A 24905-nucleotide genomic window follows, 5' to 3' on the forward strand; every position below is an offset into this window, starting at 1 on the left:
CACCTTGTTGTCTCGGATTCTCCAGCATCTGCAGTTCCTACTATCTCTGATTCCATAGTCCTATAGTTACCTTTAGCCCCATCTGATATTTAACTCAATGTTACACAGTTGTAACAGGACTCAATTATAATGCACAGTCCCATTTAATATATCATATGACAGACTTGTGACAACATATGATAGAAACATAGAAAATAGGAACAGCAGTCAGCCATTTGGCCCATCTAGCCCAATCTAACATTCAGTATGATTACGGATAATGCACTATCTCAATGCCATGCTCCCACTCTCTTCCCATAAGCCTTGGTTCTATAAATCTGTTCAGTGATATGCCGTCCACAGGTTCACTATCTTATAAGTGAAGGACTTTCTCTTATATCAGTCTGAGATGGCCTACCAAGAATCCTGAGTGTGAGACTCATGAGCCAGGGGATACATTATCCCTGGATCCAATCTGCCCAGTCCTGTCTGAATTGTATATGCTTCAGTGATATGCCCTTTCATTCTTCTGAACTCAAGTGAGTACATGCCCAGTCAACTCAATCTCAATTCATATGACAAAGCTAATACCCCAGGAATCAGCTTAGTGAATCTGCAGTGCACTCCCTCTATGGCAGGGATATTCTCTCTCGGGTAAGGAGTCTAAAAGTGCATGCTTCATGTGTAGTAAACCATTCTTATTCCTGTATTCAAATCCTCTTGCAACGACGGCCAAAGTACCATTTGTCTTCCTAACTGCTTATTGCTTTCAGCAAGTAGTTTTCAAGGACATCCAGGTCCCTTCATATAACCACATCTCTCAATCTATCACCATTTAAATAATATTCTGCCATTCTGTCTTTCCTATTGAAGCAAACAATTGCACACTTATCCACATTATATTGCATCTACCATGCATTTGCTCACTCACTCAACTTGTCTAAATCACACTGAAGCCTCTATAGCCAATTTTGTGACATCAGCAAACTTGAAAATATTACATTCGATTTCTTCATCCAAATTGTTGATGTATGTTATACATACATCACTTATCATCACCTTCCACTCCAAAAATGCCCCATTTAATGCTTCCCAGTTTCCCAAGTGCTAATTCTCAATCTATTAGAACATATTGCCTCTCATCCCACGTACATTAACTTTTACGTGGGGCTTTATAGAGATCTTTTGGTAAATACGAATATACCACTTCCATTGGTTCTCCGTTATCCATGAGTTTTGTCCCCAAAAACCCTAACAGGTTTGGCAAACTAACTTTCCTTTCAGAAATCTGGGTGGACTTTGTATACGTCCATAGATATTTTCTAAGAGTCCTATTATCGTATCCTTTACGATAGATCCCAACTTTTTCCCTACAACTGATGTCAGACTAAGCAGTCTGTAAATCCCAGTTTTCTCTCTCTTTCCTTTTTAAATAGTTGGGTTACATTTTCCACGTTCTGATTTGCCAGAACTGTTCCAGATTTAGCAGAATTTTGGAAGATGACAACCCACACATTCATTATTTCCATGGCCATCTCCTTTAGTACCCTGGCATGTGAATTATTAGGCCCCTGGGATTTCAATAATTTTCAGTCCCATTAATTTCTCCAGTACTAGGCTTTTACTAATACTAATCTCTTGCAAATCAATATTCCCAATAAACCCTTACTTCCCTTGCATTTCTGGCAAGTTATTTGTTATCTATGAAGACAGAAATAAAGTAATAGTTTAATTCCTCTACCATTTCCTGTTTTCCATTATCAATTACCCTGCATCAGACAGTGAGGTCCTGAATTTTTTTGAACTACTCTTCTTCTTTTCACATAGAAACATAGAAGATAGGAGCAGAAGGAGGCCATTTGGCCTTTTGGCTCTGCTCCGCTATTCTTCACGATCATAGCTGATCATCCAATTGAATAGTCTAATCCTGCTTTCTTCACATAACCTTTGAATGTGTTCAAGAGGTGGCTAGATATAGCACTTAGGGCAAATGGGATCAATGTTTTAGCATCAACTACTTCCTGTGGTAATGAATTCCACAGGCTCACCACTCTTTGGGTGAAGAAATGTCTCATCTCCATCCTAAATCGTCTACCCCGAATCCTCATACTGTGACCCCAGTTCTGGATACACCCACCATCGGAAACATCCTCCCTGCATTTACCCTGTCCAGTTCTGTTAGAATTTTATAAGTCTCTATGATATCCCCCTTTATTCGTCTAACAGTCTGCTTTTACGTCAATTGCAAGTTGACCCTAATACATTAGTTTTCCCCTCTTAATCAACCTGTTGATCCTCCTTTGCTGAATTCTTAACTTCTCCAGTTCTCAACTTTGCTTCAAATACCATCTGCCTGAGTTTCCTTGATCTTTTGCATCTACCCATTGAAGCTTGCATCTGATAATTCTCTGTCCACAAACACAGCAATTGCCCCAGCTTTCAGCCATATTCCCTGCCTGGCGCTGGTCTCTGCACTCATTTATCTGGTTTGTTGTATTTTATACATCTCTGCACAATGCAAGGTTGGCTGTCATTTTTAAGTGCACGTCAGATTTATTTACAACAGTTTTAATATATCTGTACCACCACAAATTATCTGTACTCATGCTCACAGCTCAGTTTCTTTGCTTTGAGTTCACAACAAGGCTGAATTAATCAAGCACAGTAAAGCATAAGTACATAGATTCATAGAATCCCTGGAAGCAGGCCATTCAGCCCATGGAGTCCACACTGACTCTCTGAAGTGCATCCTGCTGAGCCATACACCACCCCCCGCCACTCCCGCTTCATTCCATAACCCTGCACTTCCCATGGCTAATCCACCTATCTTGCAGATCCCTGCACACTACAGGCAATTTAGACGGCCAACCCGCTTAACCTGCACATCCTTGGACTGTGGGAATAAACTGGAGCACCGGGAGAAAACCATTGCAGATACAGGGAGAATGTGCAAACTCCACATAGTCTAAGGAGGTTAGAATCAAACCCAGTCCCTGGTGCTGGGAGGCAGCAGTGCTAACCACTGGGCAATCATGCCATACATAGCCAAGCTCAAGTAATCAAATTGCGAAAAATTTAACATATGACCTTGCAAAACTACAGACGTTATCCGCATGAAATAATCCTAAACAACAAACACATGTACCGTTAAGTTGTTTCTTTAGCGTTCAGCTTGTCTGATTTCCCTAAGTGCAGAAATTGGTTCTGAGAAGAGAGTCCCTGGTATATGCTTTAAGATCTATGAATTTGAGGTTATATTCTATGCAATGAGATGAATGATCAACGTCATATTAAAGGAACTGTGTCCCCAGAATATCTCAATCTGCTCACTATTACATGTCTCACATTCCATTTTGCGCTGTCATCCAAAGATAAGCCTTGGTACCGAGTAACTGTCGGATTTTGTATGGGACGTGTTAAAATTGAAGTAGTTGGTCATCATGATTTGGTCACCAGATAGGAACCCAATCTTCAACTCCAAATCAATGATTCCTATGCGTAGATTTGTTTGTCAGAGTGCTTTACCTTGCTGATTTACAATTTATTCCGCTTTCAGTCTGACATTCTTGTTGGAAGTCAGTGACTGTTTGAATGACAGGGGCATGCAAAGGTTACAACCGATGGTACGTTTGGCAGATATCTTTCCAGTTGGAGAGAGTGGTGGTGGATCAATATGTGCAGTGCAGAGTATGAATAGATTGTTTGAAAGACTTCCTTCCCTCTGACACACCCTTGATCATTCTGTTCAATTATGCACAAGGATTGTATCATGGAAACAAACTGTAGCCCATTGACTGTCATGATTGTTTTACAAAACAGTGTTTATGGAGACTAATTGTCCAATCAATGACTGAAGTGGTTGCTGCAGAATTTGTGCAATAATATCTGGCCATTTTTTTTACATTAAAAAAATGAACAAAAAGCAAACCTTGTTGATTGTTGATTCGTTTCCAGAGGGGGAAAAGAAAAATGTAGCTGCTGGCATGGTTTTACTGGTCATGATTATAGGGGTGCAGGGTACACAGTAACAGATCTCTCACTGAGAGTACAAGCTATACTTTCCAAATGTAGAAACAAAATAAAAAAGGAGCAACAATAGGCTATTCAGGTCTTCAAGCCTGCTGTGCTATTCAACATGATCATAGTAGACCATCTAACTCAGTACCCAGTTCCCTCTTTGTCCCATACAGTCTGATCCCTTTAACCATAAGAACTATATCTAACTCCTTCCTGGATGTTTCTTCATGGGAGAATCCAGAATTAGGGGTCATAGTTTAAAAAACGATGACAATGAAACCATTGCCAATTGTTATCAAAACCAATTTGGTTTGTTAATGCCTTTTAGAGAAGGGAACTGCCATCCTTACCTGGTCTGGCCTACATGTAGAATTAGATAGATTTTGGATCACCAAGGGGTTAAAAGATTATCAGGATATGCAGGAATAAAGAGTGGAGGTTAAAATCAGATCAGCCATGATCTTATTGAATAGCAGCGCATGCTCAAAGGGCCAAGTGGCCTACTCTCTTTTCTTGTTTGTATGTTCATAGGTAAAACATTTTTGGGCATGCATGGAGTAAGATACCACTGAGATGATGCTGTCATTTTAAGAGGCTATTTTGTCCTGGTGTTTTTTGGAAGAGAGGTTGTAAGGCAGAGGCGTTGAGCTGTCTCTAAGAAAATAAACAAACAAACAATTTGAGAGGCCTTGGGTTTTTTTTAAATGTTGAAACAATGGACGCAGCCTTGATGTGGCCAATTCTCTCAAACAAGGCTTTCTAGTGTTTTTTCTAAGATTTTAGGTTTAGTTTTAAGCAGGAATCTTTGGGTTCTCAAAAGAGTTGGAGCCTTCAGTGAATGTCCCCTGTCTGCTAACTTTCTCTGAATTTTCTCTTGATGTATTTTTTCCTCCTGGATCGGAGGTGTGCATGCGAGAATCAGTGTCTGAATTTGCCTTTTTGCCAAGGGGTGTGTTTATGGAATGTTACTATTTTGGAACAGTTAATTAATAATAGATACTACGTCTATTACTCGGTTAAGTTTTCCAATAGTTAAGTTATTCTAAATTCCTCTTTCTTTCGTTTGTATTTTGACTATAGTGTTTGAATAAATTGTGTTTTGCTTAATGTCATGCAGTTTGCCAGTCGCATTGCAACTGGAGCACGGCTCCTCACATCCATCTTGAAAATAAGAAAAAGTTAGGGTCTAGGCTACTTTCTTAAAATATTTCAAGAGGGTCTGGTCTGGTTCACAACACCACTCATAAATCAACATCCCTACAGGCTCAACCCAGAGAAGTTAGTTGTATGGTGTAATATGGTTTGTGCTATTTTGTGTCAAGTGGAGAGATCATATTCATGATGGACAATGACGTTACTGAACTGAGACATAGTAGCTGTGAGTCGCTTAATAGGATGGTGCTGAAACCAGATAGATTACAATGGCTGTATAAAATATCACCAAGTCAACAGGGTGGAAATGGTGAATTTATATTGACTCTAGACTGGAGGAATATATTGAGGATCAGACAAGCAGAGTTCGTTACAAAAATGTATTTATTTATGGGATATTGGCAAGTTGCTTTGATCAATAGAAATATCAGCTTCATTAACCCTGATGGAATTTATCAATACAAGTACATGCCCTTCGGATTGAAAAATGCATCAGCAATGTTTCAATGATTAACCAGCAGGCCATTGGAGGGTTATGCAAATGTGTTGTTTTATTGATGATTTGGCCATATTCAGCCATGTCTGGGAGGAACGTTTACACCAAATGGACAAATGAACAGTTACAAAGCTATTTTACTCATGATCTTGTCCAAAAGTGAACTTGCCAAAGCAAAAATAAACTTACCTGGGCCACACCATGGGACAAAACCAAGTAGCACCAATAGAAATAAAAGTAACCAGTCAGAAGGCATAATTAGAAATATGCAGTGAGTGAGTACTGCCAGAGGTTTGTTCAGAATTTTAGCATATGCTGTTTCCTTTGATAATATTAAAAAATATGCAAGAAATCTGAATGACACAGTAATGTCAGAATACTTTTGACACATTGAAAGTTGCACTGACCATTGCACAAATTTTAACAGCACTGAATTATGCATTACCGTTTAAGCTGGCTGTTGATGCCAGTGATATTAGCATTAGTGCAGTTGTAATGCAGGAGGACAAGATAGCAAACAAATAGTCAGCTATAATTTTAAGCAACAAATTTTTAAACTGTGGAGATTGCTGTTGGCCATGCAACATTTTTAAATCTACGTACGCAAAAACTCAGGACTTGTTTATATGGATTATGACACTCGCAAAATTTTGCAACAGAACAGAATTAGGTTGTTGTTATTAAAGTGTCATGTTATAACCAGCCAATTCAAAAATCATCACATAGCAGCAAGAGACAGTATCACACTGAATGCTTAAACAAGAGAAAACATGAAAGATTTTTTTAAAAAAATCAAAAATGTGTAGAATGACACACACACACACACACACACACACACACAGTTACTGTCACAGTAAAATATGTCTGAGTTGAATTAATCTATTTATAAGTGGAAATAATAGAAAATGAAAATTTCTTTTAAAAATACACATTGTATTTTTTTCATGGAGAGCTGAGAGGGGTGATGAAGTTTCATAATATGTTATTACTTCTATTTGAGATCACAGAACCCAAGGTGGAGGCAAAATTGATCACAGAATCCCTACAGTGTGGAAACTGGCCCTTCAGCAAAACAAGTCCACACCAGCTCTCCGAAGAGCCTCTCACCCAGACCCATCCCACTACCCTTTCCCTGTAATCCTGCATTTCCCATGGCTAACGTATTTAATCTACACATCCCTGAAAACTATGGGCAATTTAGCATGACCACTCCACCTAAGCTGCACATCTTTGAACTGTGGGAGGAATCCGGAGCACCCAGCAGAAACCCATGCAGACACGGGGAGAATGTGCAAACTCCACACAGACAATTGCCCGAGGATGGAATCAAACCTGGGTCCCTGGCACTGTGAGGCAGCAATGCTGATCACTGAGCCACCGTACCATGCCTGAGTTCAGTTCTGTGAAGGTCTGAACGGTATTTTCTTTAGAAAGATCAGATTGCTATTTTGAACAACAAACGCAAAACAGCCTTTTCAAGAAATCATACAATTTCTGCGAAATGATGAACAAGCCATCGAGAGAAATAACTGCAAAGCTGTCTGCTGACTTGTAAAAAAATCAAAAGAACTGTGGATGCTGTAAATAAGGAACAAAAACAAAGTTGCTGGAAAAGCTCAGCAGGCTGGCAACATTTGTGAAGAAAAAAATCAGAGTTAACGTTTTGGGTCTGGTGACCTGAAACATTAACTTGGATTTTTTCTTCACAGATGCTACCAGACCTGCTGAGCTTTTACAACAACTTTGTTTTTGTGTCTGCTGACTTGTGTTTTACAGTCCAAAGTAGCAGTGCAGAAACAGATTCATTCAGAAATTCAGACAACATGGCAGAGGAGTTAACAGTATCAGACAGCAAAAACAGTCAAGGCAGGGCTGGGCAGAGGTCCTTGGTTATAGGACGACACCAGAAGCACAAGCCTGTGGAGGTATCAGAGGACACATCCTCCAAAACATGAAGACATGGGTTTAAGGAAGTTATTTTCTATGGTAATAGTGAGCTGAATTAGCAGCTGGTTTCAGGGTAGAGACATTAACTGAACATAACAGCATAACACCATGTGTGAATGCTCAACAATTTGCCAAAAAGGAAATCAGATGCTGCTGGGTCAGCTGAGCTTCAGTGTGACAATAAGGGTAACCCTTCACTGAAGTTTTGTTGCATTAAAAGGGTAAAAATCATTCTCTTTGATATTTGCGATGAATTAATTTCACTAGTTCTTGTGTGGTGTGATATAGTTTATTTTTTTTTGTGTCATGTACTTCCAACATAAAAGTTTATCAGTAATCTCTTGGTGAATATGATCTACAGGAAACAAAAAAAAACTTAGGATCTATCAAAGCAAGCAAGCCAAGGAACTCCAGAGAAGATTAAAACAAAGAACTGTGAATGCTGGGAATATGAAACAAAAAAAGTGCTGGAGAAACTCAGCTGGTCTGGCAGCATGTGTAGACAGAAGGCAGAGTTAATGTTTCAAGTTCAGTGATCCTTCATTAGAACAGTCCTGCTGCAGAGTCAAAAGCAGAAGTTGCTGGAAAAGCTCAACAGGTTTGGCAGCATGTGTGAAGAGAAATCAGAGTTAATCTTTCGGGTCCAGCGATCAGTTCTGAGGAAGAGTCACAGGACCTGAAATGTTAACTCTGATTTCTCTTCACAGATACTGCCAGCCCTGTTGAGCTTTGAGCAACTTCTGTTTCTCTTTGATTTGCAGCATCCGCAGTTCTTACGGTTTTTATTCTGAAGAGTCAGTGGACTCAAAATATTCACTGTGCTTTTCCTTCCACAGGTGCGGCCAGACCTGTTGATTTTCTACAGCACTTCTTGTTTTTCAGATTGCCAGCAGAAGTCTTTTTTTAATCTTCTCTGGAGTTCCTTGATTCACATTGTTTCTTTTCTGACAGAGCAAAGCGGCATGTGGAACATTTCAAATGTTTTGATCCCAGCTGATGGTAACACTGGACAAATCAGATCCCACAGTGAAACCTGACTTGATACACCTCAAGTTTATTTTTTGCAGTTGGTTACTTTTGTGATTAGTCACTTAATGCATTTACACAATGCTGTCAGTGTTCCTAAACACAAGAACACAAGTTTATGATACAAAAGTTTCAAAAAACCAAGTTTCAACCTGTTTCCTAGAAATGTCCACTACAGATGCGCAACCCCAGAGAAATATTACTCCTGTTTCAACACATGACTTTTCTAATTAGCTGACTCATTCCAGTTTTCTTACTGTTACAGTTTTGAGATTTCTTTTTAGCTATGATTGTCTAACCTCTTTCTCAGTTCTTACATTTTAAAAACTTGCATACTAACTTTCTCACTCTAACTTCACAAACTAAAATCTTTCTGCTACTATGCCTATTCTCCTGAACTGGAAACTTGGTTCTTCTCCTTCGAGTAAATTGTTATGGACTTCTAATTCTTCTGAACTGAAATTAAACTTTTGCTTAAAGGAGTGAATGCAACATTGTGGGGATGTAGAGGTGTGATTGGTATGTTTCGTAGATCTTACATTATAAAGATGCTGATTCATCCCTGATCAGCACATAGACTCACAAGCTACTTGTCTTATACATACAATATCCATGTCTTCTTGGTAAGTGATGGACATGGAGTAATGCTTTTGGTTATTTTTCTTACTTACTCTTGAAAATGACCTGTCTTGATTGTTTTGTACCCTTGACATAGTGTGTAATGTGAACAATATGGAAAGTTTGGTCATCTTCTGAAATTTGCCTTTCACTTTGTTTCTGAAGCTCATTGACTTGTTTACATTCGCGCACCTTGCCTTACTACCATTTTGCTGCTCCCCTGTGTTTTGATCTGGTGTTTGGCTTAGTCTTTGGAACCAAATGTCCTGTAAAGTCCCTCACTCTCACATGTTTCAGTGATTAAGAAGAGCTGAACAGCTTTTGGGTAGGTGTGGCAAACCACACCTGTAGATTTTGTTGGCTTGGTGTGCTTTGTTAACTGGAGCAATTGTGTTGGCTAAACATAAAGCATGTCAGTGATGTTGTTCTGCCACTGTGGCTTCATACTTGCATTCACCCTCAAGTAATGCATCAAATGTCTGGCCCTTTCTCTTACTGGAAAGTTCCTCCCTTAAGGCTTTAAATGTTTAGAACTCAAAAGAACTGTTCTGACAGTTCCGCTTCAGAAAAATCATACTCATGCCAACAAACTGGTCAATAGATTGTTAGGTCTGTGGACTGTATACCACAAATTGGAGGCTATTCATTCTGACATTAAGTTTTAACTTAGGTTAGTCTTTGAGAACCTTCAAGATCATTCTTGTATCTTTCAGGTAACCCATGGAAAGGCCATTATACCATTACATGAATTTAGTAATTTTTCTGAAATTACAGCTTGCCTGAGTTTTACAGTTCTTGTCTCAGGATCATCCTTCACATGGCACATTAAGTACAATTGCATAGGTAGTTTGAACAGTTACAAATCTGTAAAGGTGTCACTGGATGCCTGAAGCATTGAGGTTTCTGCTATCCATGAATCAGCCTTAAAAATGTTGCAATGTACCAACCTAAAGCCATGTGTCCCTCACAGTATGTCAGCATGTGTTAAAACTGCTCTTTCCTTAAGAACTTAGTCCATGCAGCTGTTGCATTGGCCTTCTGCTCCATCTTAAGAGAAAACTTTAATCTTTTTGTTTTACTTTTAATTAAAGCAATCTTAGAAAATTATTTTGTCCTAAAAATTCATACATTCTTATCAAGAAGAAAGTAGTTCTATTCTCTTAATCGTTAATGCTCTAACAATAGATTTCTGTAGCTGCCTGCATTTAAAGAATCTGAATAACGATGAGCTACTCTCCCACTGTTTGAATTCTCTGTTTTGCAAATATTGACCAAGGCATTGGAGTATTTTACAGATGGCAAGTACTGCTGTCATGATTTGTATTTGCCTTTAACAGGATTGTTTATCTCATGAAACAATGCTTTTGTCATCTTCCATAACATAAGGCAGTGGGCATGAATATAGTAGAATCAAAGAATCTAACAGGCATTTATTAAGCTAACCATTTTGTAGAACATTACACTCAAGTGGTTTCAGTGTTAATATTAAGCTAATAGGTTACAGCAGAGCAAGTTTCCAGTTGAGTGTCATTCTTCAAGTGATCCAGGGGAAGATGGAGTCTGAGATATTTAAAACCCTCAGGTCACATGCTATGATACAGTGATGATATTATGACCATGTCTCTTAAAGGCATATTAACATGCTGACCATGAGGCAGAACACAGCATGCTCTGGTACATAACGTTGCAAAAACAATCAGGAAATTCTCTACCTTTCTGGTATGTGCAAGTCTGCTTGTTCCAGTTTATGTCAAAGTTGCAATCCCCCATTTATAAACCTCCGCCTTAACTAACTGTTTATCTAACGTTGGCATGTGGACAAGTTACCAATTCGCAGCTACTACCAAAGTAGCAGCATAAAGAGCTCCCTCTACAGTCTTAGACTGGGAGACCCATCGCTCAGATGAACCTAGTAATGGCCTGACATTATTATACTCTCAGAATGATTTTCTACAGCCAATATCCCACACACTGAGACCATCACCAGACTGTGGGTATGTCCCATTCCACCGAGAGGGCAGACCCACCACGGTGTGTATGTATATGGTATACTGGTAAATAATATACTGCACTAATAACATTCTTCATACTCTCAAATATCATGTTTGGACCTTACATACAAGTATAAACAAATACCCACAGTTGTCTATGATATTTCACTGACATGATTGGTCTGTGCTACCAAAGTAATTATTAATACATCATTGTTTATATGGTAAGTAATCGGAGCAGCAACTGGCTACTGGATACCTGACTGTAAGATCATGGCTACTTATTAAGATCTTTTAATTTAGGTAATCTTTTAAACACAGCTCTACTTTATCACCCTATTCCCTCATCCCTTAGCTCCCTAAATACACAAAATAATCTGTCTTTCTCAATCTCGGAACTTTTCCGCGACCTTGAAACTCACATAGCTCTTTATTCCACCTTCCTGGCCTCCTGATCCTCGCTGCACACTTCAGACCCCAGATTCACCTTATGACCCAGTGGGCCACTGCAGAGGATACATGATTATAAGGTCCAAGGCCTTATATTTGTGCAACAGGATGTCAACACTGAGTGAGGATGCACATGTTTCTAAATTTAAATCCTGGTGATCCATTGAGCAGTAGAGAAATAGAGAGAGAGACAAGAACAAGAAAATATATTACCAGACAGTTACAGAAAGAACGAGCCACTCTATGGGAGACAAATTGGTTCTCGCAAACAACTTCTCTTCTTCATAAGCATTTATAACTCACTATCCTGCAATTCCAATGACTCAATAACAATAATCTGGGTATTTCATGCCTCCGTGTATTTTGGGTGTGGGAAGAGGGAGGCATCATGCGATATAGGTCCACAAGCCAGCCCCGCAGCTCCCCACCCATCCCAAAGCTCATCCCCATTGATGTACAGTGGGTACTGTGATCAGCAGCCTGTGACTAAGTGTAAATAAGACATCAGACCATAAGATATAGAAGCATAATTGGGCTATTCAGCTCATCAAGTCTGCTCTGCTGTTCGATCATGGCTAATATGTTTCTCAACCCCATTCTCCTACCTACTCCCTGCAACCGTTGATCCCATTATTAATCAAGAACCTATCTCTGTCTAAATACACTCAATGATCTGGCCTTCACAGGCCTCTACAACAATGAATTCCACAGATTCACCACCCTCTGGCTGAAGAAACTCCTCCTCATCTCAGTTGTAAAGGGTCATCCCTTCACTCTGAGGCTTTGCCCCCAGGTCCCAGCATCTCCTACCAGCAGAAACATCTTTTCCACGTCCACTCCAATGAATACTTGCAGGTCCTTTGGGATTGTTAAAAACTCAACTTACCCCAAAATACCCATCCCACACCATAATATAGTCAGCACATGCAGCTGAGCACTGTATTTGGAGGGTGCCCTTTTGCCAATCAGGGAACCCCATCATCCAAAAAAAAAGAAAGATAGAGGCCTCTTTCATTCCTATCCAACTGCACTTCAAAACCCAACATTGCCACCCTCCTTGTCATTCACACCTCTCCATGCCCAACAGTCATGTCTTCCTCTGGGGTCCAGAGCCATTTTCTGGTTTTGTGGCCTGCCTGCAGTCCCAGTGATGTCCCCTATGGAGCGCTCTTACAGTCAGGTCTATTGAAACAACTGGCCAGCAGCTCCAGAGCAAGAGACTCTCTCTTCACTGAGAGGCAGAATTCTGCCTTTCTACCTGTTAATAGGGCCTGCTGCACATTATTTCAGTGGGGCTGACTGAGCTGCCCACTCCCATGTCCTCTCTGTAATTTCCAGTCCAAGGTTACTGCTGCTGATTTCTATTTTAAGTCTTTCTGCTGTATGATCACAATGAAGATGGTGACTGATACCATTGTCCATTTCTCTCCGTTTATTCTGTCATTCTGAATGAACAATGAACAGTCAGTGTCTACACTTTCACCAAAGTGACCACTGTACCTTTCAGAGTCCTGCTGCATGTTTCATCTGCTCCCCACCAACTGAAGCAGTCTGCCCATGGCAGGGATGATTGGAAGGAAGCAAACAGGTAGTACAGACTGTAGGTGAGGATGCCGCAGTACGAAATGTTGCCAATTGCTCCGAAAAGGATCATAGTTATACCCACACCTTGCAATAGAATGAGGAAGAAACAAAAACTATTAATTTGAAATAAATTCTTGGACATGGGTTCAGATAGTCAGGAAAATCAATCTTGTTTCACTGTAACAGAAACAGGAGTTGCTGGAAAATCTCAGCAGGTCTGGCAGCATCCGTGGACAGAAATCAAAGTTAATGTTTCAGGTCTGGTGACCCTTCCTTGGAACACTGGACCCGAAACATTAACTCTGATTTCTCTCCACAAGAGACTGCCAGACCTGCTGAGCTTTTCCAGCAATTTCTGTCTTTGTTTCAGATTTCCAGCATCCGCAGTTCTTTCAGTTATCTACATAAACGCATACACATATACACACTTTAGTTGTTCCATTTTTTATTGGGAGGTATTTAAAAACTTTGAGTCAATCTGCCTTCAGATGTCACAATTTGAATCATATAAAGCAAAGTTGAGAAAGAGCCAGTTATTGTTTCTCTTGATTTTCTGAGCTATGGAAATGTCATGAATTCACAGCCAGGCGAATGCAAGATTCAGTGGTGGTGCAGTTGTAATGTCTAGTAATCCATGAACCCCAGGCTAATGTTCAAACAAAAGATAAATACGGCACAGATACAGACCCTTCAGCCTCCAAGCTTGTGCCAATCATCATGCCCTGACTAAACTAAAAAAAAAAACAAACCTTCTTGCCTTATTCCATCCATATCTCTCTATTCCCTCCCTATTCACATAACCATCCAGATACCTCTTAAATGTCGCCAATGTGCCTGCTTCCACCACCTCCTCTGGCAGTGCATTCTAGGTTCCTACCACTCTCTGCATGAAAAACATTCCTTGCACATCTGCCTTAAACTTTTGCCCTCTCACCTTGAACCTGTGCCCCCTTGTAATTGAAGCTTCAACCCTGGGAAAAAGCCTTTGGCTATCCATCCTATCTATGCCTGTCATAATTTTGTAGACTTCTATCAGGTATCCTCTCAGCCATCATCTTTCCAGTGAAAACAATCCTAGTCTTCTTAACCTTGCCTCATAGCCAATGCCCTAGAGATCAGGCAACATCCTGGTGAACATTTTCTGCACTGTCTCCAAAGCTTTCACGTCCTTCCGGTAATGTGGCAGCCAAAACTGCACACAATACTCCAAATGCGGCCTAACAAGGGTTTTATATAGCTGCGGCATGTTTTGCCAATTCTTGCACTCCACGCCCCGGGCGATGAAGGTACGCATGCCATATGCCTTCTTAATCACTTTGGCCACCTGTGTTGCCACTTTTAGAGAAATGTGGACCTGCGTTCCCGCGTTCCCAGATCCGTCTGTATGTTAATGTTCCTAAGGGTACTGCCATTTATTGTATAATTCATACCTAAATTTGATCCTCCAAAATGCATCACCTCGCATATGTCTGGATTAAACGCCATCTATCATTTCTGTGCCCAAGTTGCCAGTCTATCTATATCCTGTTGTATCCTTTCACAATGACTGGCACTATCTGCAAACGTACTGATCAGACCACCCACATTTTCCTCCAGATCATTGATATATACTACAAGTAACAGAGGACCCAAGACTGATCCCTGTGAAACACCACTAGTTACCAGTCTCCATTCTGAAAAACACCCTTCCACTGCTAGCCTCTGTCTTCGATGACCAAGCCAGTTTTGTATCCATCTAGCCAGCCCACCCCAAATCCCATGTGATTTTAGTTTTTGAACCAATCTGCCATGTGGGACTTTATCAAATGCCTTACTAAAGTCCATATAAACTACATCCACAGCTCTTCCCTCAATTATATTTGTCACGTCTTCAAAAAATTTCATCAGGTTGGTGAGACATGACCTTCCCCATACTAAACCATGCTGCCCGTCACTAACTAGTCCATTTTCTTCCAAATGTGCATATATCCTGTCCCTCAGTACCTTTTCCAAGAGCTTCCCCATCACAGATGTCAGTCTCACTGGCCTATAATTTCCTGGATTATCCCTGCTTCCTTTCTTAAAGGAAGGAACAACATTGGCTAATCTCCAGTCCTCTGGAACCTTACTGGTGGTCAAAGAGGATGTGAAGATATCTGCTAATGCCCAAGCTATTTCTTCCCTGCCTCTCACAGCAACCTGGGATAGATCCTTTCTGGCCTGGGGAACTTGTCTACCTTAATGAAATTTAGGATACCCAATACTTCCTCCCTTAATATATTGACATTCTCTAGAGTATTTACACATTCATCCCTGACGTCAACATCAGTCATAGCCTCCTCGGTGAATACCGATGCAACATACTCATTAAAGATCTCTCCTACTTCCTGTGGCCCCATGCATAACTTCCCTCCTTTGACCTTCAAGGGCTTTGTTAGTTTGTAGCTGCCTAGACCTACTGTATGTTTCATTTTTCCTTTTGACTAAGTTTACAATTTCCCCCCGTCATCCCTGCCATTCCTATCCTTCAGTTTTGTAGTGACATGTATGTCCTGCACTTTAATCAAGTGGTCTTTAAAAGCTTCCCACATGCCAGACATAGATTTTCCCTCAAATAACTGCTTCCAATCCACATTCCCCAGTTGTTGGCTCATTTGGATGTAATTGGCCCTTGCCCAATTAAACACCCTCACCTAAGGGCCACATTTGTCCTTGTCCATGACTACTCAAAACATTATGGAGTTACAGTCTCTAAGCCCAAAATGCTCTCCTACTGAAACATCAATCACCTGTCCTAGCTCATTCCTTCATACCAAGTCTAGTAGGGGCAATGATATGGAGATGCCAGTGTTGGACTAGAGTGGACAAAATCAGAAGTCACAAGACACCAGGTTATGGTTCAACAGCTTTATTGAAATTCACAAGCTTTTGGAGCCCTGCTCCTCATTGGGTGAAGTGATTTTACTTGACGAAGGAGCAGTGCTCCAAAAGCTTGTGATTTTAAATAAAACCTGTTGGACTATAACCTGATGTTGTGTGATTTCTGATAATATTCTGGGGACATGGGTTTGAACCCCACTGTTGCAGATAGTGAAATTTCAAATTTTATAAAAGATCTGGGATTAATGCTAGCCTAATTGATGATTGTTGTAAAATTCCATCTAGTTCATTAATGACCTTTAGGGAAGGAAATCTACCATCTTTACCTGGTATGGCCTATATGTGACTCCAGACTCACAGCAATGTGATTGACCCTTAATAGCCCTCAAATCCCCTAGACAGTCATTCAGCTCAAGGGTAGTGGAAGATAGGCAACAAATGTTGCACAAGCCAGAAGTGCCTACATCTAGTGAAAGACACAAGAGAAAAAAATCCAATTTACAGAGAGACAATTATTCTCAGAATGTACCTATACACAGCCTTTTACTCTCCTGGCCTTATAGGACAAACTAAACAAAATTCTGTGCAGCAAAATAATGCGCTAGAGGCTGACATGTCAAGTCTCTGTTTCTAGAAAACAGTTTGCTATCTGACACAATGCCCAATGCCAAAGAAAAGGTGTTTCTGAAAATAATGTAGGTTAAAACCAAAGTTCATCTAACTTTTTAATCATGAATTAATGAACTAACAAAGATACAGTGGAAATATTAACTACAAGGAATGTGTTGGTGAGAATAAAAGAAGTTTGAATTGGGAATGGAAGCACAGCCCAACACCACCACTTCTGTGTGTAGGAAGCCTTGTGAGCCAGTGGGTAGTGTCTCTGTCTCTGCCTCTGCATCAGAAGCTCTGGGGGTCCAAATCCAACTGCAGGACTTGTTGGCAGCCAAGGAATATGTGGCTACAAGTACATAATCTTTAATCTTGTCCATATGCCAAAAGCAGGAGACAGCCCAGATAATGCTTTCACTCAAGTTTCAAGGGATCTACAACAAAAACCAAAGTTGCATTTGGTAGAATGATGCAAGTTTAGCCAGCAGCTCTATTCATTCCCCTCAGCCTTTCCCAAGTCAAAGCTCAAGCATTACCCCAATGGGCACTCACCTCACTGAAGCAGGCTTCATTATGATACCCTGGGTCTGCTCTTTCAACACTCTCTCATTCTGCAGGACTGGAAAGAATGTTTATCCTATGCTCTGTGAGAATCTATCTGCCAATCAGACAATCTGTCTCACCCTCACTCTCTCTTGCTCCTCCAATCACAAATACCTTCCCCACCCTATCCTTGCTGCTCCTCCAATCAGAGGTTCTGTCTTATGAGGAGCCGTAAGAGTGGGAAAGACGGACACTGTAATTGGAGGAGCAGGAAAGAAACTTTGATAGGAGGACAAGCTCCTCACTGATCATAGGACAAACTTTTACTAATTGCTCACCCTCATGAATGAGTATCACAGATGGTTTGGGATGGCATGTCCCAGTGTGGCGTTCTCATGCCAGAATGGCAGTCTCGTCCCAGCTACATCTTCCGTGCATTCCATCGTTCTTAAATTGGCTTTCCCCAAACCCCAGCCCCGAACTGGACTGTGATGAACTTTGTCTTAATTTTACTTTTCTTTATTATTATGTATGACTTCTGTCATTAATATAGGCACTGTGGTAGGGTGACTTATAAAACGTTTCACTGTACTTTTCATGTAAAAGTACATGTGACAATAAATTTCTGTTCTATTCTCCTGGGAGCAGATTTGCCTACCACACATGCCCACCTCCAAGTATATTGAGTGCTGTGTGTGGATCAGACAAATGCTGGATATGAGAGTACTGAGCAAGTCAAAGAATGCCAGATGTGACCTTAACATGACATAATGCTCTCCTCTCCTGACCCAATAAAATCATTAAGCCTTTTCGTCTCGTGAGGGTGGTTAAAAAGGCATTTAGCACATTTGACTTCATTGCTCAGTCCCTTGAGTATAGAAGTTGGGGAGTCATCTTGAGGTTGTACAGGATATTGGTAAGGCCTCTTCTGGAATACCATGTCTAGTTTCAGCCGTCCAGATATTATTAAGCTGGAGAGGTTCAGAAGAGATTTACCAAAATCCACAAAGCAGACTGCCCAGGCAGGCCCATTGTATCAGCCTGTTCCTGCCCCACTGAGCTCATCTCCACCTACCTTAACTCCATCCTCTCTCCACTTGTCCAGACCCTGCCCACTTACATCCATGATTTATCTGATGTCCTCCATCATATTGACAATTTCCAATCTTTTCCCTAACTGCCTCCTGTTCACCATGGATGTCCAATCAGTCTATACTTCCATTCCCCACCAGGATGGTCTGAGAGCTCTTGGCTTCTTCCTCAGCCAGAGGCCTGAACAATCCCCATCCATGACCACTCTCCTCCACCTGGCTGAACTTGTTCTCTCACTGAATAATTTCTCCTTTAATTCATCGCTCCTGCTGAGTCAAAGGAGTTACTATGGGTTACCTGTATGGGTCCCAGTTATGCCTGCCTCTAGTTTGAACTCCACCACCCCAGGGAAAAGACCTTGTCTATTTACCCTATCCATGCCCCTCAGTTTTATAAACCTCTATAGGGTCACCTGTCAAACTCTGATACTCCAGCAAAAAGGGCCTATTCAGCCTCTCCATATAGCTCAAATCCTCCAACCCTGGCAACGTCCTTGCAAATCTTTTCTGAACCCTTGAGATAACAAGGTGTACAGCTAGAGGAACACAGCAGGCCAGGCAGCGTCAGACGAGCAGGAAAGCTGATGTTTCGGGTCTGGACCTTTCTTCAGAAAAGGGTCAAGAAGGGTCCAGACCCCAAACGTCAACTTTCCTGCTCCTCTGATGCTGCCTGGCCTGCTGTGTTCATCCAGCTCCACACTTTGTTATCTCAGATTCTCTAGCATCGGCAGTTCCTACTATCTCTTTTCTGAACCCTTTCTAATTTCACAACATCCTTCCTATAGCAGGGAGACCAGAATTGCATGCCGTATTCCAAAGTGACCTAACCAATGTCTTATTCAGCCGCAGCATGACCTCCCAACTCCTATACTCAATGCACTGACCAATAAAGGCAAGCATACCAAACGCCTTCTTCATTATCCTGTCTACCTGAGACTCCTCTTTCAAGGAAATACGGACCTGCATTCTAACATGTCTTTGTTCAGCAACACTCCCAGGACCTTACCATTAAGTGTATAAGGCGTGCCCTGATGTGCCTTTCCAAAATGCAGCACCTCACATTTATCCAAATTAAACTCCATCTGCCAGTCTTCAGCCCATTGGCCATCTGATGAAGACCACATTGTACTCTGAGGTAAGCTTCTTCATTGTACACTACACTTTCAATTTTGGTGTCATCTGCAAACTTACTAATCATACCTCCTATGTTCACATCCAAGTCATTTACATGAATGCTAAAAAGCAGTGGACCCATCGCCAATCCTTGTGACACACCGCTGGTCACAGACATCCAGTCTGAAAAGCAACCTTTCACCATCACCCTCTGTCTCCTACCTTCGAGCCAGTTCTGTATCCAAATGGCTAGTTCTCCCTGTATTCCATGTGATCTAAACTTGCTAACCAGTGTATCAAGAGGAGACTTGTTGAACACATTACTGAAGGCCATGTAGATCATGTCCACCACTCTGCCTTCATCAATCCTCTTTGTTACTTTTTCAAAAAACTCAAGTTAGTGAGACACAATTTCCCATGCACAAAGCCACGTTGACTATCCTTAATCAGTCATTGCTCTTCCAAATACATGTAAATCCTGTCCCTCAACAACTTGCTACCACCGAAGTCAGGTTCACCAGTCTACTGTTCTCTGGTTTTTCCTTACCACCTTTCCTAAATAGTGGCATCTAGACTTCCAGCACCTCACCCGTGGCTATCAATGATACAAATATCTCAGCAAGGAGCTCAGTGATCACTTCCCTGACTTCCCATAGAGGTGTAGGGTATACCTCATCAGGTTCTGGAGATTTATCCACTTTTATGCATTTTAAGATGTCGGGCACCTGCTCTTCTGTAATGCTGACGTGGATACAAAATACCTATTTATTATCATCCCCCATCTCCTGCAATTTCACGCTTAGGCAGCCTTGCTTATCTTTAATTGGCCCTATTCTCTTCCTAGTTACACTATTGTCCTTAATGTGTTTGTAAAATCCCTTTGGATTCTCCTTAACCCTATTTGCCAAAGCTATCTCATGTCCCCTATTTGCTTTCCTGATTTCCCTCTTAAGTATACCCCTACTGTCTTTATACTCCTCTAGGGACTCACTCAATCCCTGCTGTCTATACCTGACATATGCTTTCTTCTTATTGTTGACCAACACTTCAATTTCTCTAGTCATCCAGCATTCCCTACAACTACCAGCCTTGCCCTTCACCCTAACAGGAACATACTGTCTCTGGACTCTCATTATCTCATTTTTGAAGGCTTTCCATTTTCCATCCATCCCTTTATCTGCAAACAAATCAACTTTTGAAAGTTCTTACCTAATACCATCAAAATTGGCCTTCCTCCAGTTTAGAACTTTAACTTTTAGATCCTTTTCCATCATTATTTTAAATGAATTATGGTCACTGGCCCCAAAGTCCTCCCCCACTGACACCTCAGTCACCTGCCCTGCCTTATTTCCCAAGAGAAGATCAAGTTTTGCACCTTCTCTAGAAGGTACATCCACATACTGAATAAGAAAATCTTCTTGTAGACACTTAATAAATTCCTCTCCATCAAACCACTTAACACTATTGCCGCGCCAGTCTATGCTTGGAAAGTTAAAATCCCCTACCATAACCACCCTATTATTCTTACAGATAACGGAGATCTCCTTACAAATTTGTTTCTCATTTGCCGCTGACTGTAGGTCAGGTATCTTGAAGGTATCAAGAGTTCAATCCCAATAAGGTGATCATCCTTTTCTTATTTCTCAGTTCCGCCCAAATAACTTCCCTGGACTTGTTCCCAGGAATATTCTCCCTTAGTACAGCCATAATGTTATCCTCAATCAAAAACGCCACTCCCCATCCTCTCTTGCAACCCTTTCTAGCCTTCCTATTGCATCTATACCCTGGAACATTAAGCTGCCAGTTCTGTCCATCTCTGAGCCACATTTATTAATTGCTATGATATCCCAGTCCCATGTTCCCAGCCATGCCGAGTTCATCTGCTTTACCTGTTAGGCCTCTTGCATCAAAATAAATGCAGTTTAATTTATCAGTCCTACATCATTCTCTGCTTTGTTCCTGCCTGCCCTGATTGTTTGACTTGTCCTTTTGCCAACTGTAGCAGTCTCAGACTGATCTCTTTCCTCACTATTTCACTGAGTCCCACCACTTCTACCATCTGGAGTAATCCAGATATTACTATCCTCGAGGACCTCCTTTTTAAATTCTTGCCTAACTTCTTATATTCTCTCCTGAGAATCTTGTCGTTTTCTTTTCCTGTGTTATTAGTTCCAATGTGTACAACGACCTCCTGCTGATCCCTCTCCCCTTTTGAGAATATTCTGCACCCTCTCTGAGGTATCCTTGATTGTGGCACCAGGGAGGCAACACACCATTCTGATGTCTTGCTGTCGGCCACAGAACCGTCTGCCTGTGCCTCTGACTAGGCAGTCTGCTATCACAATCGATCGCTTGGAACCTGACATACCCTTCATTACATTGGAGCCAGTCTCAGCACCAGCAACCTGGCTGTCAGTGCTACATTCCCCTGAGAGTCTATCACCCCCTACATTTTCCAAAACACATACTTGTTTGAGATGGGGATAGCCACAGGAGATTCCTGCATGATCTTAGGGACAGTACAATAGCATTTCTGCTGATCATAAAATTACAAACAGATACTAGTAAGATTAGACACTAAATCAGTAATTTTCACTTTGTACATGAATCGAAAATATGTGGCATTAATTCAGACAACTGTTAATTATCTCTGTTCTATCACCCAGAGATCAAATTATTCCCCAATTACTCAATTCAATGGTTGCCAACCTCATGTTGCTGAATAAATACTAACCGTGTAACATGGGCGCAGCTTTCCAGACTGCAACAGGTCCAAAACTGGCAAACTGCCCAAAGGAAGATTCCAAAAAAAACATTGGTATGCCAATGAGTGCCAGCATCAGAGTGTAGGGAATAAGGAACACACCTGGAAAAGAGAGGAGAGGAAAGCTGACAAAGGATGTATTAGTGTTGGACTCAACACTCTTGCTTATAGTCTTGGAATGGATATTAAATAAAGAAACATATGACTCCATTTTATATTGACAGCGAATCAGAATGCAAGGTTATTCAGCATCTAAATACAAAGCAAAAGCAAAAGTAAGCGCTCCGTTTCAACACGGTCAAGCAATTTACAAGGAATTCATGAAGATGTATGAATTAGGAGCAAGACCAGGCCATTCAGCCTATTATTTATCTCAGACTTTATGTCAGATTTCCAGCATCTGCAGTATTTACTTTTATTAGGCCATTCTGCTCCTTGGGCCTGCCCTGCCAATCAGCTAGTTTAGTTTGGGAACATGGTCAGCATGGATCAGTTGGACTGAAGGGCCTGTTTCCATGCTGTATGACTCTATGACTCTATGACTCTACAGTAAGATTATGGCTGACTATCTGAATTTTGATTTCCATATTCTCACCTACCCTCGATAACCTTTGATTCTTTAACAAGAATTCAATCCATTATAGGTCATTGCTGGGTTGAAAATATAATCCGTAAACCTGGCACAGACATCTTACATTGATAATGCTCCAGGGAATGGAGGGCCCATTGATTCCTTGAAAATACAGAGTTTCAAAAGGCATATGATAACATCAAATCATAAATGAGGGATATCAATTGATACAGCGTTCCTGAATTTCTCCCCTCTTTGTGGATCAACTCTCAAGGCTCGTGTTGCAAATTTGCCTGACGTTAGTTTTGGAGTGGATCCTATTCTCATTGTTTTCCGTCCATTTTCTCCTCCAATGCGACTATTGGTGAGAGCTCAAGCCAGAGCTTCCTGCGTCTTTTAAGAGCTTCCTGCACCTTTTACAAGGTTCAGAATAGAATTGAACAGTAACAACCTAAGTCTAAATTCCCATCCTTATTGCATTCTTGCCTTACGAGAGGTTTTGTTATTATCCTTTTATGGTGATGTGTTAATACCCGACTAAGCAATAGAAAACCATATCAGTAGCAGTGCAATGTAACACATGGTGAAACAGAGATGCTGTAAAGAGAAGCCAGCATCTAGACCCTGTGCTGATTCTAAAGCTCCACACCTACTGGAATATGAATTGTTACTTTGGGACAATCTTAGACTCTTGTAACATCTCTTTGGTAAAACAGTGTTTCCAACCTTCCCCAAGAATATTGACACAATTGAAATAGTTTTTTTAAAGGATATCCAAAGTGAATAAATTATCAATTGATATTGACTCACATTGGAGTGTCAATGACTGTCTCACTAACATCCTCCTGCTGTAAAGTGCACCGGCACCCAAGACTGGTTTAGCCGACAAATCTCTCCAGTCTCAACTACATCATTCTATCTTCCTCCCCTCAAAACTGGGTAATAACTGGCACCTGGTCATATCTTCCACATTACAACACAAAATATATTGTTAAACACATAACAGCTTCAAGCTGATACTCTAGTCATTGTTCCCTCTTCCAGCAATATCCAAATTCATATTATTTACCCTGTTAAGTTGATTAAATTTAAATTGCTTATAAATCCACTAATTTATTTCTCTCCCTTGTATTGTGGATTGTGTACAGTACCTCCTCCATTTTTGTAAGCCAGATAAGGGAATCTCCAGACATTACCCAGACCCACAGCACAGCCAATCATCGAGAGCAAGTAGTCAGTCTTTAAGGACCAGTTACCTCGCTCCACATTCTCATCACTTTCACTCACAGGATCATTGGTGACAGCCTGAGGGACAGAGAGGAAAGTTAGATATGCTAAGAAGAGAACTCAAGGAAAAAGGACAGTTTCCCCCCACTAACAATTGGTAGTTTGGAAATGAACTTAATTTCACAGAGACACTCTGCAATTTACAAAAATCAAAATCTTCAAATCATTGACAACTCTCAAGACTTTTATATCAATACACTTGGTAAATTTTCATAAAATGCTTACCCTGTCCTCTGGGTAGTGTGTTTGATGGTCATTCTGTGCAAACCCCGATAAAGACAATTCTATCTTGTCCATTTGTGGGCAATGATAAACGATCCTTGCTCGGTGGTTGAAACTTGGGACATGTCTGAACTTTGTCCAGCTCCATCACACTAGTTAAGAATTAAGAAGTTCTGTAACACTCAGTGACCTCTCTGTAGTCAGAAGTTAGCCTTTCAAACTGCAGATCTAGTCACTGAAGGTTTCAGAGATACAGATCGAGCCTTCCTATTACTGGTTACTTGAATTAGTCTCACAGATGTCAGGAGCAAAGGACATCAACCTACCTGCAGAGGTTTCTGAACGCTGTTATTTTAAATGTGTGAATGTCCCTACATTAATTAGGAGCACAAACAATTCCAAACTCCAAATGTGTTTGCTTAAAAATGGAAGGTTCAGTTTTTGCTTGGAACAAAAAAAAAGGCTTTCATAGAAATTCAGATAGTGTGTAGTATTCAGCAGTGACCATTGTCCTAGTTCAGCCAATACAAAGACATGAAAATAAAACTCACAAAATGAGTATCTGAGTGATGAACAACAGACA

The 24905-nt window shown here is 40.9% G+C and overlaps 1 protein-coding gene and 1 long non-coding RNA gene across 2 annotated transcripts in view; both read right to left on the reverse strand.

Moving 5' to 3' along the window:
• Positions 1-24855, reverse strand: part of LOC109919971 (sodium- and chloride-dependent neutral and basic amino acid transporter B(0+)-like) — a 48650-nt gene extending 23795 nt beyond the window's left edge. Inside the window, 4 exon segments of the mRNA XM_048605057.1 lie at positions 13177-13344; positions 22213-22344; positions 23965-24118; positions 24326-24855. Of these exon segments, the coding sequence (XP_048461014.1) occupies positions 13177-13344; positions 22213-22344; positions 23965-24118; positions 24326-24397 (526 nt within the window). The 5' untranslated portion in view covers positions 24398-24855.
• LOC125484813 lies at positions 16832-17389 on the reverse strand. Its single transcript, XR_007263636.1, has 2 exons — positions 17284-17389; positions 16832-17165 (listed from the first exon to the last, which is right to left on the reverse strand). It is a non-coding gene; the product is annotated as an uncharacterized LOC125484813 (long non-coding RNA).
• Positions 24856-24905: the final 50 nt, after the last annotated feature.

Source organism: Rhincodon typus, chromosome 14, assembly GCF_021869965.1.
Source record: "Rhincodon typus isolate 14 chromosome 14, sRhiTyp1.1, whole genome shotgun sequence".
Taxonomy (NCBI): Eukaryota; Metazoa; Chordata; class Chondrichthyes; order Orectolobiformes; family Rhincodontidae; genus Rhincodon; species Rhincodon typus.